The following is a 17043-nucleotide window of genomic DNA, read 5'->3' as shown; positions in this document are numbered from 1 at the left end:
TAGAAAACCATGAGAGGAAAACAAACTCACCTTGCGACCCAATCTATGGGAAGCACAGAGTACGAACCCATGTAGAGACGAGCACAGGAACAACACAGCACATGACGGGTGCAGATGGCTAATGGCTAAGCAATCTGCAACAACACACAACGCTATGTGCAAGGGGAGATCCACGGTGGTTGAACTCTGCCACCCGGATGTAAACACCTCTGCCAATGAGTCTGCCCACACTATGCATCACGTGCGCCCTCTATGGCAGGTCTCTGCACTATCCACACCAATCTGGCTGCCTCTACGATGACTTCTGATGGCAGGGATACTAAACCACCATTTGCAACAAACAGAGTGAAAAATTCATTCTAGGAACAACCCCCCCAGCTGTGGCTAAGCCATGTCTCCGCAATATCCTTTCTTTCAGGAGTGGTAGTTCTGCAAGGTTCACAGGAGAGCTTCTGTGAAGTTTGGAAGGTAGGAGACGAGGTACTGGCGGATTTAAAGCTGTGAGAACGGGGCGTGAGTCATGCTTGGCTAGCTCAGTGGTAGAGCACTTGCCCGCGAAAGGCAAAGGTCCCGAGTTTGAGTCTCAGTCCGGCACACAGTTTTAATCTGCCAGTAAGTTTCAGTATATATAAATATCATAATCCTCTATAAATACAACTTTGTTATCGGGGAACACTCACCCTGTATGTCATTGCATCAAGTGGTTTTAAATCAGTTACCAACTCACACTGACAATATCTATAGAGTTGTCAACCAAAACAACACCAGTCCCAAATGCATGCCTAAAGATGATGGAACAACAGACACTTATTATTTTGAGGTTTGTGTAGTGTGAATACACCTCTATTTGAAGGTAAAGACAACATTCCTTTCCATTTGGTAGACAGCCAAAATGTATCAACCTTCAGGAAAAATGTTAGCACAAAACCACACAGGGGACAGTGATCTTGGCACCGCCACGGGCAAACACAAATGGTCATTCTTGACAACCAAGTCCCAGTACAACAATAAAATGCCAGAGCACTGCAACAGAATCATCTGCCGTGAGTAGTAGCCCGAGATGAGAAAGTCACTCGTACAACAAGAACTTAGCATGATGCCTCTGTAGATAATTAAACAAATAGTTGTGTGCTGTGGGCAGCCACAGCTGAAGTAATCCATATACGAGGTGTGACAAAGTAATGAGATTGATGTGGGGGGAGGGGGGGCAGGGGGGGGGGGGGGGGGGAAGAAAAAAAAGAAAAATGATGCTTACAGTTTTAGTCAAGTTTAGTGTTTTCTCCTTCGAAGTAGTTCCCTTCTGATTGCACACATTTTTTCCAGTGCCTCTGCCATTGACGGCAACATTTCTGGAACTCATCTTCTGTAATATCCTCCAAGACCCTTGTCACAGCTTTGTGTTGTTTGAAAATGGTGTCCTTTGACGACCATTTTGACTCTTGGAAATAGAAAAAAATTGCATGGGGCGATATCTGGTGAATAAGGTGGCTGTGGTAGTACTGAAATTTGTTTTGAGGTTAAAAATTGCTGTACTGACAGAGCAGTATGGCATGGCACATTATCATGATGCAGAATCCAAATATCAGCAATGTTGGCACGGCCACAAAGAACTCTTTTACAAAGTCTGTCTAAAATTTCTTTATAGTAATATTGGTTAACTGTTTGTCCAGGAGGCACCCACTCTTTATGAACAATTCCCTTGAAATCAAAGAAGCACACAAGCATGCATTTCACTTTTGATTTTGACATGCGAGCCTTTTTTGGTCAGGGTGATCCCTTTGAGCACCATTGCGAACTTTGGCATTTTGTCTCTGGATCGTATTGAAAAAAATGAACTTTCATTACCAGTGATAACACAACTCAACAATTCTGGATTGATTTCCGTTTGCTCTAACAGATTGGCTGCCACATTTTTCCATGTTTCTCGCTGTTGTGGTGTGAGATTTTTGGGGTCCATTTTTGCACAAATCTTTCTCATACCAAGATCTTCAGTTATTACTACACGAACCATTTCTTGATTGATGTTCAGTTCTTCTGCAATCACTTTCACGGATAATCTTCAATCAGATCGTACGAGTTAACGCACCCTGGCCAACTTGACATCCGTCCATGAGGTTAATGGTCGTCCACTGCGGTCTTCATCTTCAATATTCGTTCTGCCTTCACTAAACATTTTATGCCAACGAAAAACTTGAGCTCTTGACATAACCTCCTCTCCAAAAGCCTTCTGAAGCTTATCGTAAGTTGTCGTCGCATTTTCACCCAGTTTAACGCAAAAAGAAATGGCATACCGTTGTGCAATATTATGCGGTTCCATTTCTGTGACAAGAGACACAAACACGTGTTAACTTATTACAGCACAACTCACAATTGAGCAGTTGCATCGATGCGCTGCTTGGACTAGAAGCAGCTTATAGACCAAGGTCAAAGATATTGTGCCTACGCAAGCCTGCAGGGTTGCCACATCTTGCAAAGAAAATCAGTCTCATTACTTTATTGTCGCACCATGTATGACACACAAACTGCTTCCAGCTGCATATGAACCTTACTTTATAGAAACAAGACCAGTTCCGCAAATGAAATTGCATTGTCAAGTGTACACACCCAAAACAATAAGCCCATTGTGTGAGAAAGAGGTGGACTCAGCCTTCTCCTAACAAAATTCTGTTACCTGCAACACACAGTGTGTATGTACACCTTGTGATGCGAGTGATATCACAAAACTGGTTGCGTTCCAATAAACAGGTTCATAGACAGATAATTAAAATCGGCAGTGACAAGAGAGACTACTGTACCCTACCTGCCAGCTTTCCAGGAGTAATGGGACCACCACACGCCGTGTCACACTCCAGTTTTAGGGGTCTTGTCTGGTTGGACGGTCTCGTCACCAGGGTGCGCAGTGGCGGAGCGGGCAACTTGTACCACTTGAAGTCTGGATTCGCTTGTAGAAATGCCTCTTTATACTGAAACAGTAATCACGCATTTTTTAAAATTTTTTTATCATTCACTACAGTATTAGTAATTTAGTCGTACAATGATACAAAATTTGTCAACTTAATAGAAAGAAAAACAGAAGTCATTCACATACAGGTGTATTTAACAAGGAGAGGACAGGTATGCAGAAGGAACCATCACCAGCATTTGCCTGAAGTGGCTTACAAAAATTGCAGAAAAACTACATCTGGATTGTCACGCGAGAGCAGAAATGTACCGAGTGTATTGCAGCAGCTGTCGATTCCTGTGAGATCTGCACGCATTGCTGGTGACAAGCAGGACCCTTTCTGACCCAGAGAAATCTTGGGCAGTGCCCCTAGAGATAGCTGCAGCTGGAGAAATGGAAGTGTCCATAGAGAAGAAAAAAAGCAGTCGCCAAAGTGAGCGAAAGTAACACGGTGTAGTGTGGAACCAAATTAGCAGCGAGTGTGCTTGGCTTCCGGCACGCCGACCAAGTTTCCCCCTTGCTGATGCAATGCTTGTGGACCGAGGAGAGCATGAGGCTGTGGCAAGCTGCCTTCCACTGTTTCCGTTACTGAGTGTGGACAGAAGCGAGAAGTGAAGGGGGTGGGGGTGGGGGGGTGGGGGGTAGCTAGTGGATAGTGGTGAATTTCACTAGCGAGAATACTAAGTCTGACAAATCAGTGGTTGTCTGCCATCTCAAAGTACTATGGGTATTTTGTTGGAGCAATGCACTTAGCAATGACAGGTTATGTTAGACAGTGTTGCACTGAATTATTCAATCTGATTAAGCCAAGGTGTTTGGCGCAGCTGTGAGTCGGAACTGCCTCCTGGTAAACACTTGTGCAGATATTCAGATATTTGTTTATTGAAGGTCACAGTGTCAAACTGTTTCTGCCTAACAATTCCAGTTGAGCTTAATTTGATTCCATCTGATTGTGCTGCATAACAGGTTATTGGTTCCGTGAACCTATCCTGTGGCACATTAAGATTAAAGGATTTTTTTTATGAATTTGTGACTGATGAGTAACAGGTTCTACCCAGATGGACGAAGGAAATTGTTGTTAACCTGTTCTGAGGCACATACATTAGGAGACTTGTGTATATGTTGCTGTCAGGTGTAACGCATTATTGTGGCCAAGATAGATACGAAGCCCACACCTACTACAGTAGTACAAGTTTATATGCCAACTAGCTCTGCAGATGACGAAGACATTGAAGAAATGTATGATGAAATAAAAGAAATTATTCAGATTGTGAAGGGAGACGAAAATTTAATAGTCATGGGTGACTGGAATTCGAGTGTAGGAAAAGGGAGAGAAGGAAACATAGTAGGTGAATATGGATTGGGGGACAGAAATGAAAGAGGAAGCCGCCTGGTAGAATTTTGCACAGAGCACAACATAATCATAACTAACACTTGGTTTAAGAATCATGAAAGAAGGTTGTATACATGGAAGAACCCTGGAGATACTAAAAGGTATCAGATAGATTATATAATGGTAAGACAGAGATTTAGGAACCAGGTTTTAAATTGTAAGACATTTCCAGGGGCAGATGTGGACTCTGACCACAATCTATTGGTTATGACCTGTAGATTAAAACTGAAGAAACTGCAAAAAGGTGGGAATTTAAGGAGATGGGACCTGGATAAACTGAAAGAACCAGAGGTGGTACAGAGATTCAGGGAGAGCATAAGGGAGCAATTGACAGAAATGGGGGAAATAAATACAGTAGAAGAAGAATGGGTAGCTTTGAGGGATGAAGTAGTGAAGGCAGCAGAGGATCAAGTAGGTAAAAAGACGAGGGCTAGTAGAAATCCTTGGGTAACAGAAGAAATATTGAATTTAATTGATGAAAGGAGAAAATATAAAAATGCAGTAAGTGAAACAGGCAAAAAGGAATACAAACGTCTCAAAAATGAGATCGACAGGAAGTGCAAAATGGCTAAGCAGGGATGGCTAGAGGACAAATGTAAGGATGTAGAGGCCTATCTCACTAGGGGTAAGATAGATACCGCCTACAGGAAAATTAAAGAGACCTTTGGAGATAAGAGAACGACTTGTATGAATATCAAGAGCTCAGATGGAAACCCAGTTCTAAGCAAAGAAGGGAAAGCAGAAAGGTGGAAGGAGTATATAGAGGGTCTATACAAGGGCGATGTACTTGAGGACAATATTATGGAAATGGAAGAGGATGTAGATGAAGATGAAATGGGAGATACGATACTGCGTGAAGAGTTTGACAGAGCACTGAAAGACCTGAGTCGAAACAAAGCCCCCGGAGTAGACAATATTCCATTGGAACTACTGACGGCCGTGGGAGAGCCAGTCCTGACAAAACTCTACCATCTGGTGAGGAAGATGTATGAGACAGGCGAAATACCCTCAGACTTCAAGAAGAATATAATAATTCCAATCCCAAAGAAAGCAGGTGTTGACAGATGTGAAAATTACCGAACTATCAGCTTAATAAGTCACAGCTGCAAAATACTAACACGAATTCTTTACAGACGAATGGAAAAACTAGTAGAAGCCAACCTCGGGGAAGATCAGTTTGGATTCCGTAGAAACACTGGAACACGTGAGGCAATACTGACCTTACGACTTATCTTAGAAGAAAGATTAAGGAAAGGCAAACCTACGTTCCTAGCATTTGTAGACTTAGAGAAAGCTTTTGACAATGTTGACTGGAATACTCTCTTTCAAATTCTAAAGGTGGCAGGGGTAAAATACAGGGAGCGAAAGGCTATTTACAATTTGTACAGAAACCAGATGGCAGTTATAAGAGTCGAGGGACATGAAAGGGAAGCAGTGGTTGGGAAGGGAGTAAGACAGGGTTGTAGCCTCTCCCCGATGTTGTTCAATCTGTATATTGAGCAAGCAGTAAAGGAAACAAAAGAAAAATTCGGAGTAGGTATTAAAATTCATGGAGAAAAAATAAAAACTTTGAGGTTCGCCGATGACATTGTAATTCTGTCCGAGACAGCAAAGGACTTGGAAGAGCAGTTGAATGGAATGGACAGTGTCTTGAAAGGAGGATATAAGATGAACATCAACAAAAGCAAAACAAGGATAATGGAATGTAGCCTAATTAAGTCGGGTGATGCTGAGGGAATTAGATTAGGAAATGAGGCACTTAAAGTAGTAAAGGAGTTTTGCTATTTGGGGAGCAAAATAACTGATAATGGTCGAAGTAGAGAGGATATAAAATGTAGGCTGGCAATGGCAAGGAAAGCGTTTCTGAAGAAGAGAAATTTGTTAACATCCAGTATTGATTTAAGTGTCAGGAAGTCATTTCTGAAAGTATTCGTATGGAGTGTAGCCATGTATGGAAGTGAAACATGGACGATAAATAGTTTGGACAAGAAGAGAATAGAAGCTTTCGAAATGTGGTGCTACAGAAGAATGCTGAAGATTAGATGGGTAGATCACATAACTAATGAGGAAGTATTGAATAGGATTGGGGAGAAGAGAAGTTTGTGGCACAACTTGACCAGAAGAAGGGATCGGTTGGTAGGACATGTTCTGAGGCATCAAGGGATCACCAATTTAGTATTGGAGGGCAGCGTGGAGGGTAAAAATCGTAGAGGGAGACCAAGAGATGAATACACTAAGCAGATTCAGAAGGATGTAGGTTGCAGTAGGTACTGGGAGATGAAAAAGCTTGCACAGGATAGAGTAGCATGGAGAGCTGCATCAAACCAGTCTCAGGACTGAAGACCACAACAACAACAACAGGTGTAACAGGTTCTCTCCTGTTGGAAAGAGTCATTTATTGAGACTGCTGAGGGGCACATTTAGAACTAAGCCTTCCAATAAAGAGTTTAGTTACTTCTGAATTATGATGACTGTTGGGCAAATAATAGTTGTACAGAACTAAACACATTTAGTAACTGTGTGAATCCTGTTGTTATACTTTAACGTTACCTCTCATGGTCATTTGATTGGGTTAACAAAAAAAAAAAAAATTGTGCGAACAAAGCAAACTGTGGTTCACATCATGAAGGAAAATATTTTGCTACTATTGATTCATGTTACTGATGTACTTGTGTACGCATTTCTCTTATGTACTCTGAAGGCAGGTTAGCAGTATGACCGGGTTAATGTACACGTGTTTCTTAGAACGCTCCATGCAAGTGGAGCATAATCCACTATTTGGCACACTTACTTGTTGTTAATTGAACTGATTAAACAGCTCTGCTGAGGAAGATAAATTGATTTATTGTATAACATGATCTATTTTGAACTATCAACACAGTTGTTTATAACAACAAAAACAATCAATTACTGACAAAATTATTTAATTGGGTAGATAAAAAAACTACTCACCAAGCGGCGGCAGAACACACACGTAATTGGCAAGCTTTCGGAGCCAGTGGCTCCTCCTTCAGGCAGAAGGGTCGAAAGGGAAGGAAGAGAGGTGAAGGAAAAGGATTGGAGAGGTCTAGGGAAAGGGGTAGATTTCGGGAAAGTCACCCAGAACTGCATGTCACGGGAGACTTACAGCACGAGATGAGAAGGAAAGACTGACTGTTGGAGACTGCATCGGACAAGATTTGAAAATCTTAAGAGCTTAAAGGTGGAAGAAAAGGTAATATGCAGACATAGATTACTGCTTAAACATCACACGTGAGTTGATAAGCTTGAAAAGCTAAGTGCATCACACTTAACAAGAGGTGGGAGGGGGGTCGGGGGCGAAAAATAGATAGGACGAGCATCTTTCATTGCAGTTCTGGGTGACTTTCCCGAAATCTACCCCTTTTCCTAGACCTCTCGAGTCCTTTTCCTTCACGCCTCTTCCTTCCCCTTCAACCCTTCTGCCTGAAGAAGGAGCCACTGGCTTTGAACACTTGCCAATTACAACAGTCTTATGTGTGTGTGCTGCCACTGCTTGCTGAGTAGATTTTTTATCTATCCAATTAAATTGCTACATTATGATAGTTTAACATTATTAAATTTCTGTTAATGGGTTTCAATGCTTAACAGAGTGGAGAGTAAATTTTAATTTATACACTGTGAATAAATTTTGTCATCTGTAATTATTGTGATGTCAAAACACCCAGCACACACTGCACCTTCACTTTGCGGCTTGCTGTCCCACCTACATCCTCCTGAATCACACCCCAGTGTGCTAACAAGTGCACTAAATCGTTCTGTTACATCTAGCATGTATGTACATATGTATGCATGAATAATGATGATGATGCACACTAGCACATGGCCTTAGGACCAAGTCCACGCTGCCCTGTCTCTGTTCCCTCTCTACGTCTTTCTTCTGCCCATCTTAAAAACTGAGTGACCATTCCCTGATGATGAGCGAGATACTGAGCTCAGAAAAACTGTGTGACAGAAGTATTATGCACTACCAATCTTGGGTGCACAATTTTCTTGTACTTTCTGAACGAAACAGACACATGAGTATGGTAAGAAGTGGCACTGGGTGAACAATATTTGCATTCTAATGGGCCCCAATATTCCCAGCGGCATCATGGAGGTTGACAAGTCATGAAGTGCTGCTCAACAATCACATGACACAAATGCACAATGTGTGCCAGTACTAAATGGAAGAGTTTCAAACCATCACTCTGCTTAAAAACTGACAATTTCATGAACAACTGCATTAACTCCTGCCCTCCACCCCTCCAATATACATAGTACAAACATGCAATAAGTGTCTTCATGCAGGATATATGCAACACCATCCATTAATCTGTCTTATTTGATTTTATGCAGAACAGTAAAGAAATTTTGTTGATGTAGCAAAGGAGGCAGGTGGGAGGGAGGGGGGGGAGAGAGGGGGAGGGAGGGAGGGAGGGAGGGAGGGAGAGAGAGAGAGAGAGAGAGAGAGAGAGAGAGAGAGAGAGAGTGTGTGTGTGTGTGTGTGTGTGTGTGTGTGTGTGTGTGCGTGCGTGTAGGAGTGGGGGGGCGGGGGGGTAGTGTCGCCCTTGGAAAACCATTGTGTAGGCTAGCATCGCAGGTACACTGCACTGGAGCCATAAGCCTTGGTGGCCCCTCATTTGCGAGTCATCTACAATATAAATAAAATTTCTAGTGATTCATTACAACCATTATGAAAGCACTCATTTGAAAATGGCACTGTAGCTTAGCTGTTAAAGTATTTGATAAATATGCTGCAGGTTTTGGGATCAAATTCCATTGGGCACAATCAACTTTCTTTTTATATACCTTTATCGAATCGACTGATCATTATTTCTGGACAATTAATTAAAGTATAATTTTTTCACTTGTATCGTTTACAGCATGTTTTTAATCATCACAGTAACTTTCTATTGGGTCCCTTTTTTACTTCATTTTATTCTTTTGTTCACTTGTAATATTTGCCCATGTGAATTTAATCGATCTTATGTATTTACTTTGATTTAATTGCTTGCTTTTTGTGATTCAATATTTTCATCCACCTTATTGCAATCACTATATCTGTTACTCATTTTACTCAAATTTCATTTTGCATATAAAACCTGCTTTCATTTAATCTTCACCTGCACTATTTCACCCATGGTGCACAAATAATCTACGTTTTAAATTTCTGCGTGACAACTACCACAGGAAAAAAAAGAATATCTTTTAAACAAAAATAATTTTTTTACCACACTGAACAGCCAATAGAAACAGATCATTTCACCTTTTATTTTTTTATTCAATAAATTTGCACTTCAAAAAATGCAAGTACCATGAGAGATAAATAAGATTATTTATAATCTTATGGAAAAAGATTCCGCATGAAAAAAGAATAAAAGGAAGAAAAAATGAGAATAAATGATGCAGCAAATGATTAAAACTGAGAAGTTAAATTTAAACCAATTAACTGAATAAAAATTATGAACACAATGATTCTGACAGAGACTTTTTCTAAAAAGTGGATTGCATTTATGGTATTCAAAACCACAACCTCCTGCATACCAGCCAAATAACTTAACTGCTCAGGTACCATGCTGTTTTGAAATAAGGGCCAATTTCAAGGTCCCAGGGAACCACAAGAAGTTCCAAGCTTACTTTCTGTTAACTACTTGCAAATGAGGGCTCGTACAGATTGTTTTGAAAGGTCGATCTGCCCGTGGAGACCTCTCCACATGAGACAATTTGTCGTATTTTACAGAACACAATAGGCTACAAGCCATGACGAACCTGCTTGGCTAGTTCTGTGTAGGAGGCCTTCTCCCGAGCCTCGAGGTTCGCCCACCACTCCCCGAGTATCTTGGTGACCGAGCGGTTCTCCAGGTGGGGAAAACGATCACGAACGACACCGCGGTGACGCTTGCAGAAGATGAGGAATGCATTCATGGGCCGCCGGGCATGGTGCGGTGGCTCCGGACCTCTGGCACCCTCCGGCTGCTTCCGGATCCCCTCCTCACACTCCGCCTCGTCAGACTGCGACGCTTCTCGCTGCTCCGCCTGAACTCGGTGTGCATTTCCTTTAGCTGTGTTTTGTTCCTTGGCTACTCCCTGCATAAACAGATCACAATATTACAACATACTACCCATATGCGTGTGGCTCGAAGACTAAGTAAGAGAAACCAGTATGTTGCCTGGACAGTGAGTGTACCGTTAGAAGTGCCGAAGGGAAGTGCTCTCTACATACATAAATTATCTGATGGATGGGGTGAATACCAATCTGCAGCTACATCCTAAGAACACTGGGGTTTAAGGGATAGTGTCATCTTGAAGAGACTGTAGGATGATACAGAATGTTTTTGAGAGAATTTCTATTTGGCGGAATGCATAGCAGCTTGCTCTAAAGGTGGAAAAATTTAAGTCAACGCAAATGAGTACAAAAAACAATCCTGTAATGTTCAAATACATTATTAGAGGTGTGCTGCTTGACACATTCACGTCGATTCAGTAGCTGAACGTAACGTTTCGGGTCAATTCAGTACCTGGACATAATGTTACAAAGTGACATAAAATGGAATGAGCTGGGGAAGGTGAAGGGTAGACTTTGGTTTAGGTAAACCGTAGCTCATTTATAAAGGAGACTGCATGCAGAGCACTACAGTGATCCATTCCTAAGTATTTGAGATCTCCACCTGGCAGGATTTAAGGAAGCAATTTTGAAGTGTGCTGCTGGATCTGTTGTCAGTAGGTTCATTCCCCACACAATTGCTACACAGAGTGGTCAATCCAAATGAAGTGGTCCAATAAAAATTAAGTTGGTTGCTTGACCATTTTTAAATATTTTATATGTGATTACCCTATAATTGAGAAGCTCAAAACAAGTTTTTAAAAAAAATTTACCTTTCACCTTTACTGAATGGCGGCCATTTTCATTTGTAAGCGCACGATGATTTTTCAGTTCAGAGACGTTATCAAAGATATGAATAGCTCTGCACTGGGTTAAGTTACAACATTGCAACTGAGATGATTGTTTTTAGAAAAGTGTCCTTTACAACATTGCATACTACACAAAATACCCTAAATTCAAAAATAACCAGTCAAAATGACCTCCAAAGTTTGTTATCCAAATTTTCAAAAATTTGCTTTTTAGGCCAAAAAATAATTATGAGAGTCTATTTTTTTCCTATACTTAGATATCATACACTACTAGCCTCATGTAGAGCAAGAACACTTACAAATGTTTCCTTAATTTTTTGATTAATTCTTGAAATTTGAAAATTTTCATTTTTTGTAAAGTTTGGGGTTAGTTATCTCAGGTGGGACTGAATATAAAAATATGATTTTTGCACACTTTGTACATCTATATGATAGCAATGTACTGTAAAAATTTCAATATTGATAGCTGACTGCGAACAAAGATATGAATTTTTGAAAATGAGGAGATAATTCACATTACTCTGCAACTGATCTTATGGCTGTTGCCTATTCATGTGTGATATTGGTGGGCTATAATTAATTATTATTCAAGTAATGTACTGAATTATATACAAAAAGTGAAAACATCACTGAAATTAACATTTATATTATTTTGACATACTTAAAATAAATATTTTCAATTAATATCCTTCGAAATGCGACTGTTCCTAAACCTGAAAAATTTTCAATTAACATCCTTCGAGATGCGACTGTTCCTAAACGTGGTGGTGAATGTTAAGAACACTTATTTCTTCAGACAGCTTCTGTGATATAGAACAAGACCTCCCAGTTGCTGTCATAAGTTCAAGGACTGAAAGTTTCCTTAAAACATTTTTCATTGGTATCCAAACTTTGTCACTAGTAGATTTCTTGAATGATGTTCTTGGGCCAGCAGGGTGGTAAAAATGCATAAAAACAATACTGTTTTCCAAACTTATTCTTTCAACCCCTGCAAGCCACTACTGTCCATCACACACACATGCCACCATGTCATTCAATGTTAAAGACAGTGATGTAATTTTACTGACACAATGATCCTCATAAATTTCGGCTTCTGATGTTACATAGCATCCAACAAAGTTTTCTGCAATGCCAAGGAATTTGCGGAAATGCCTTGTTCCTTTTATTGCTATACAGTTTTCAAAACTGGTCTGATGTGTTGTTTTCATATGCAGAACCACTTCTTCTTTCTTGATCTTAATATTATCCTTGCAAAAGACATACATGTCCTGTACTGTGAGAATTTGGTTTGTGGTTAGTCTTTGTAGGTTGGCTTTACTTTGCGTTTTGTTGTACCTCCTACTTCATCACATGCATCTTATCATGGCAAGATGAAAAAAAGTGCCATTCAGCCTCCAACCCAAAGTCTACTTTGTGGTTGCACAGATTTGAAAAATTCTTTTTGTTCTTATCCTGACTACCACTTCCTTCTGAAACGTATATCAGCTTCTCAACCTTGGGAAAATTTTCTTCAAAAGTATGTAATTTATTACATACTTTTGAAATGCATGTACAGCCAAAGTGTTGTGATACAAATAGTTGCTTACAATGCAAATTGAAGAACTGCAAACTTCATCTTTCTCATTTTTAAAATAGAGAATAAATGGATGCACTGTTGCCTGGTCATTGACCCAATGGTACCCTTGTGTAAAATTTTCTGCATAATCAGCTAACACTATGCATTCAGTTTCATTATGACATGTTTTATTGTTATAAGCTGTAGAAAGTCCATTAGTTGTAATTGGTTTTCCACATTTTTCTGCAGATCTGAAGACGATTATTGCTAACCAAAATCGGTAATCAGAGGATAAAAAATTTCCTTATTTCAGAAGACAATTACTCTTTTTCTATTAGAATTCGGAAGCTTTTGAAAAGAAGGCACACTGAAATAAAAGGAAGGAAGATTAGGATTTAAAATCAAGCAACAAGGTCATTACAGACCGACCCCAATTTTGCTTTAGGGAATGAATGGGCTCCTTTTAAAAGGAGCCACCCAGGCATCTCCTTTTAGTAATTTGGAAAAATAAAGAAAAAAAACTAAACCTGTTTGAGTGAACAGGGATTTGATCCTCCATCCTCTCAAATGCATGGCCTGTGTCTAACTATTGTGTCAACTCCTCTGCAATACAATGATCTGCTTTTTAATCTTGGTATCGGAATATTTCACAGACCTATATGAGAAATTAACAGCAAATTCTCCAGTTCTGACTTTTAAAGCAGCTCTTTCTCGGCCGTGGGTTCCATACTTTGCTTTTAGTTCCACATGGGCATTATCAGTTTCAGAACATCTGCAAACCTATGTATTTTGAGAACTGTTATACACCACAAATATTGTAGTGAAGAATAGCTCATTCTGAGCTCCTGAAACCCAGGCCACCAAATATACTTCTTTTATAAGTATATGGTATGTAAATTACACTCTGGCTGCTGTAAAGGAAATGCTTTAATTTGCACAATCAACAGTGTTAAAAGCTTTTTCTTAACAGCAGCACAAGTGGTGATTTGTGTATATTTGTACCTTAAAGTATCAACAGGTGTGGCAGCACAGTATGAATCATGCTCAAAATTATGTCATGCTCACTACTTCTTCATTGCGTTTGAAGTATGAGCACTGACATATGAGTCCAGATAAAATTAGATGTCAAATCATTCATTCTATTTACACAAACTTAACACAATTATTTTTGGTCTAGTATGTGTGTGTGGGCATAAGTATAGCTATCTATAATCAGACTTTTCCCACAGCACTGTATAAAACTGTGGAAGTATAAATAAATAGTATAGCATAAATCAGTATTCTAAAATGTTGGCCTGAGTTTCTTACTAACTACAGCTCCTTTCCCACTACCCGGTTTCGAATTCTCTTTCCTTTCCCTTTTTATTTCTACATTATCTTCATTCATTTTCAGCTCGATGTAGTATGTCCATTTTATATAATTATTATTTTTCACAGCTGACGTACATTTCGACCTCTTCCTCCCTTCGGATTTTCCTGCTTTTTATGTTGTTAGGTTCATTTTAATATCTTTCGGCGTAAGGCCTCTTATTTCGTTCCTAACAATTTTAATCACGAAGATTTAGTAATGTATTCTCCCGAATCTTGTCCATAAAACATTTTCCAATATCTTGGAAAGAACTGATGATGGATATGGTGTTCCTACAACCGGTCAGATGAAAATGTTTCGTCTATTATGTAGAATCTCGGCTATCCTGTCAATGTTTTCGATGGGTATTTCCAATGCCCTACACATCGAGAAATTTAATATTATGCTATTTTAGTAAGTCATTTCCTTGTATCAATGACTAACACAATAACTCGTAGAACTGGAGTTACGCTACTATTAATAATCTTTCATCTGCATAACGGTGCGAAATCACCAGGTCTGAACGTAAGAATGAATTGCGCAATTCCTCGCAAAACACAGGCGGCCATGTAAGAGACGGCGTACGTTAATGTCACAATCTGCATACATGGTCAAGTAACATTAATCATTATTTTAAAACTTTTACTTTCCGCTGGAGTGTTTCAGCTGATGACATTTATGGACCAAAATTTACTACCCATGCCAATGGAGGGTCACGTAAGGTCATGTTTATACTTTCTTAACCGTACAATGGCTTCCAAGTCATTTTGAAAGAAGATAATCACGTCAACGATTTCAATAAAAGGCACCAATACAAAAAGACACCGCGTAAATTAGATGTGTACCTAACACAGCGCTGACAAAACATACTTTGCGTGATGGATGTTTTGACGTCTGTCAGTGCAAATCATTTTACGCACACGCACCTGGTCCTACCTCAAATTATTGAATTTTATAGCATTAGAATGACTGAAATATGCCCTTCGACATCGCTACCTTACACAATGCGAAGCAAATACCTTCCTTTAAAATTTTATTGCTCTTACTATATGACATGACAGATGTTTCTAAAATTAGAGTTCTTACCTGGCCAATCTTAATGACTTCAAATTATCACACTATATGATATAAATTCTGTGTTTACAATTTTTCTGTTACGCACAATTTCATTGTGAAACACTGCTGTCCAATATCACGAAACCGCTTTCAAGGTTATTTCTTCTTTACACCACGAAAGTTGCACACTGTGCTTTATATGAGTATTTCTAAATGAAATTTTAATTTACGTGTGAGAAATAATCCACATTACAACAACCTGCACTTTGCTCTATCATCTCAACAACATGTATCTGTACTGACATTCTTACTACACCGCAAAAAGCGTAAAATACTCACAGTCGTCTTTAAAGCGTCGCTCGCCATATCGGAACATAATGCTGTGACGTCACATTTGCATTCAATCGACATGCCGAAAACTTGGCAACACGCCTCCTCTCGTAGAAATGTGACCGTGACTCAATAAACATTAATCCATACGTATTGTATGATCTTAAAGCTCCCATTATAGATTTCTATTTGAGGTACGAAACTATATTTTGACGTTTAAAATTGGTAAGCTCCGACACAGACAATGTTGTCCGTGATCAGCTGGTAAACTTGACGCTTGATGTGTCCAATCAACGAGCAACTGTATTTGAATTTAGCGGAACTTTGCAAGCGAAAATTTGTAAGTGTATTATGACCGTAGGTTTGTTTATAAGGACAGTAATGAGCTTTACGACAGGACAATAACAAACGCGTAATAGTAAAAGAACATAATGTGATCTGTACAACAAACTGCAACAAACTGGAGGCGACGATTGTGTCTATTACACTCATGTCGAATGTGAAGACAATTATAATACCATTCCCTAATTATACGTCACCATAGTCAATGACAGGATTTTTTTTTTTTTGACAATGCAGGAACTGAACCTCTGTTTATTCTCTCAACAAATTCATACATGTATATAAAACTGAATCAGTTTCTTGTTACAGTTACATACAACGCGCAATGTTCGCCAGAGTGCGAAATCTGCTGTTTAAAAGTCTTCACAGAATCCACAAATGCCATAGTAATCAACTCATAAAACTATGACAGTATCACTACTGGATTTTTTCATAGGTGCAGGTTTGATAATTTGAGAAATTCTGTAACATGAAAGCGCGTTAGCCATATTCACTTGTACTGTCGTGCAATTTGAATGTGACCATCCGCAGAAACGAATTTCGGTGGAATCGCCACCATGATAACCTTGTAGCTTGTACCGGCTAAAACACTTTCTCTTGCCGCTTATGTGACAATGACCTCCATTCGGCTCAAGGACACACAAAGATCTCGCTTATTAGCACAAGGGATGGTCTGTATTTGACGCAGATGTCGTAAGAGTGTCAGATATTAAGAAAAGTCTCAGATGTTGTATCTTACAGGAATATACCGAGAAATGGCCCAAGTAGGTTTCTACAAAGAAGCGAAAGAGAAGACCTGTTGCGCAACCTACCGCACGGAAATTGGAAGTGACTTGTCGCAATGCAAAAGGTCGCGTAAAACGCTTTAAAACAGTAGCTCGTGTGCTTATCACTGTTCTCACAACGCATATGAAACATGGATCTTCCGTTAAATAAGTTTAGTGCGAGTTGCTGTTATGACTCGGTGATGTGGAAAGATTTTTTTGTTCGTTTTTCTCAAAACCACGGATGACACGACGCTACAACGACGAGAGTGAATTACAATCGGAAAAGACTTATTTTGCGAAACGCAGAAGTAGAAACATTTTCGGTTCTGTAGGCAGTAGTTGCCCTCTGAAAACATTGAGGAGAAAAGTTTGTCATTTTTTGCTGAAGAATCTGTTGCA

The 17043-nt window shown here is 39.7% G+C and overlaps 1 protein-coding gene across 2 annotated transcripts in view; it reads right to left on the bottom strand.

Annotated features, from left to right (window-relative positions):
- The window catches only part of LOC124551056, an 80142-nt gene extending 64507 nt beyond the window's left edge, over nt 1-15635 (bottom strand). For both annotated transcript variants that reach the window (XM_047125931.1, XM_047125932.1), the window contains exons 1-3: nt 15545-15635; nt 10104-10421; nt 2801-2963 (exon numbers count right to left, since the gene is read on the bottom strand). In XM_047125931.1, the coding sequence (XP_046981887.1) occupies nt 2801-2963; nt 10104-10421; nt 15545-15616 (553 nt within the window). In that variant the 5' untranslated portion in view covers nt 15617-15635. The remainder of the gene's footprint in view (nt 1-2800; nt 2964-10103; nt 10422-15544) is intronic.
- Between the last annotated feature and the right edge of the window lie 1408 nt (nt 15636-17043).

Source organism: Schistocerca americana, chromosome 9 (genome assembly GCF_021461395.2).
Source record: "Schistocerca americana isolate TAMUIC-IGC-003095 chromosome 9, iqSchAmer2.1, whole genome shotgun sequence".
Classification (NCBI taxonomy): domain Eukaryota; kingdom Metazoa; phylum Arthropoda; class Insecta; order Orthoptera; family Acrididae; genus Schistocerca; species Schistocerca americana.
Note: the sequence above shows the minus strand (reverse complement) of the source record. Positions and strands in the feature narration are given on the sequence as shown.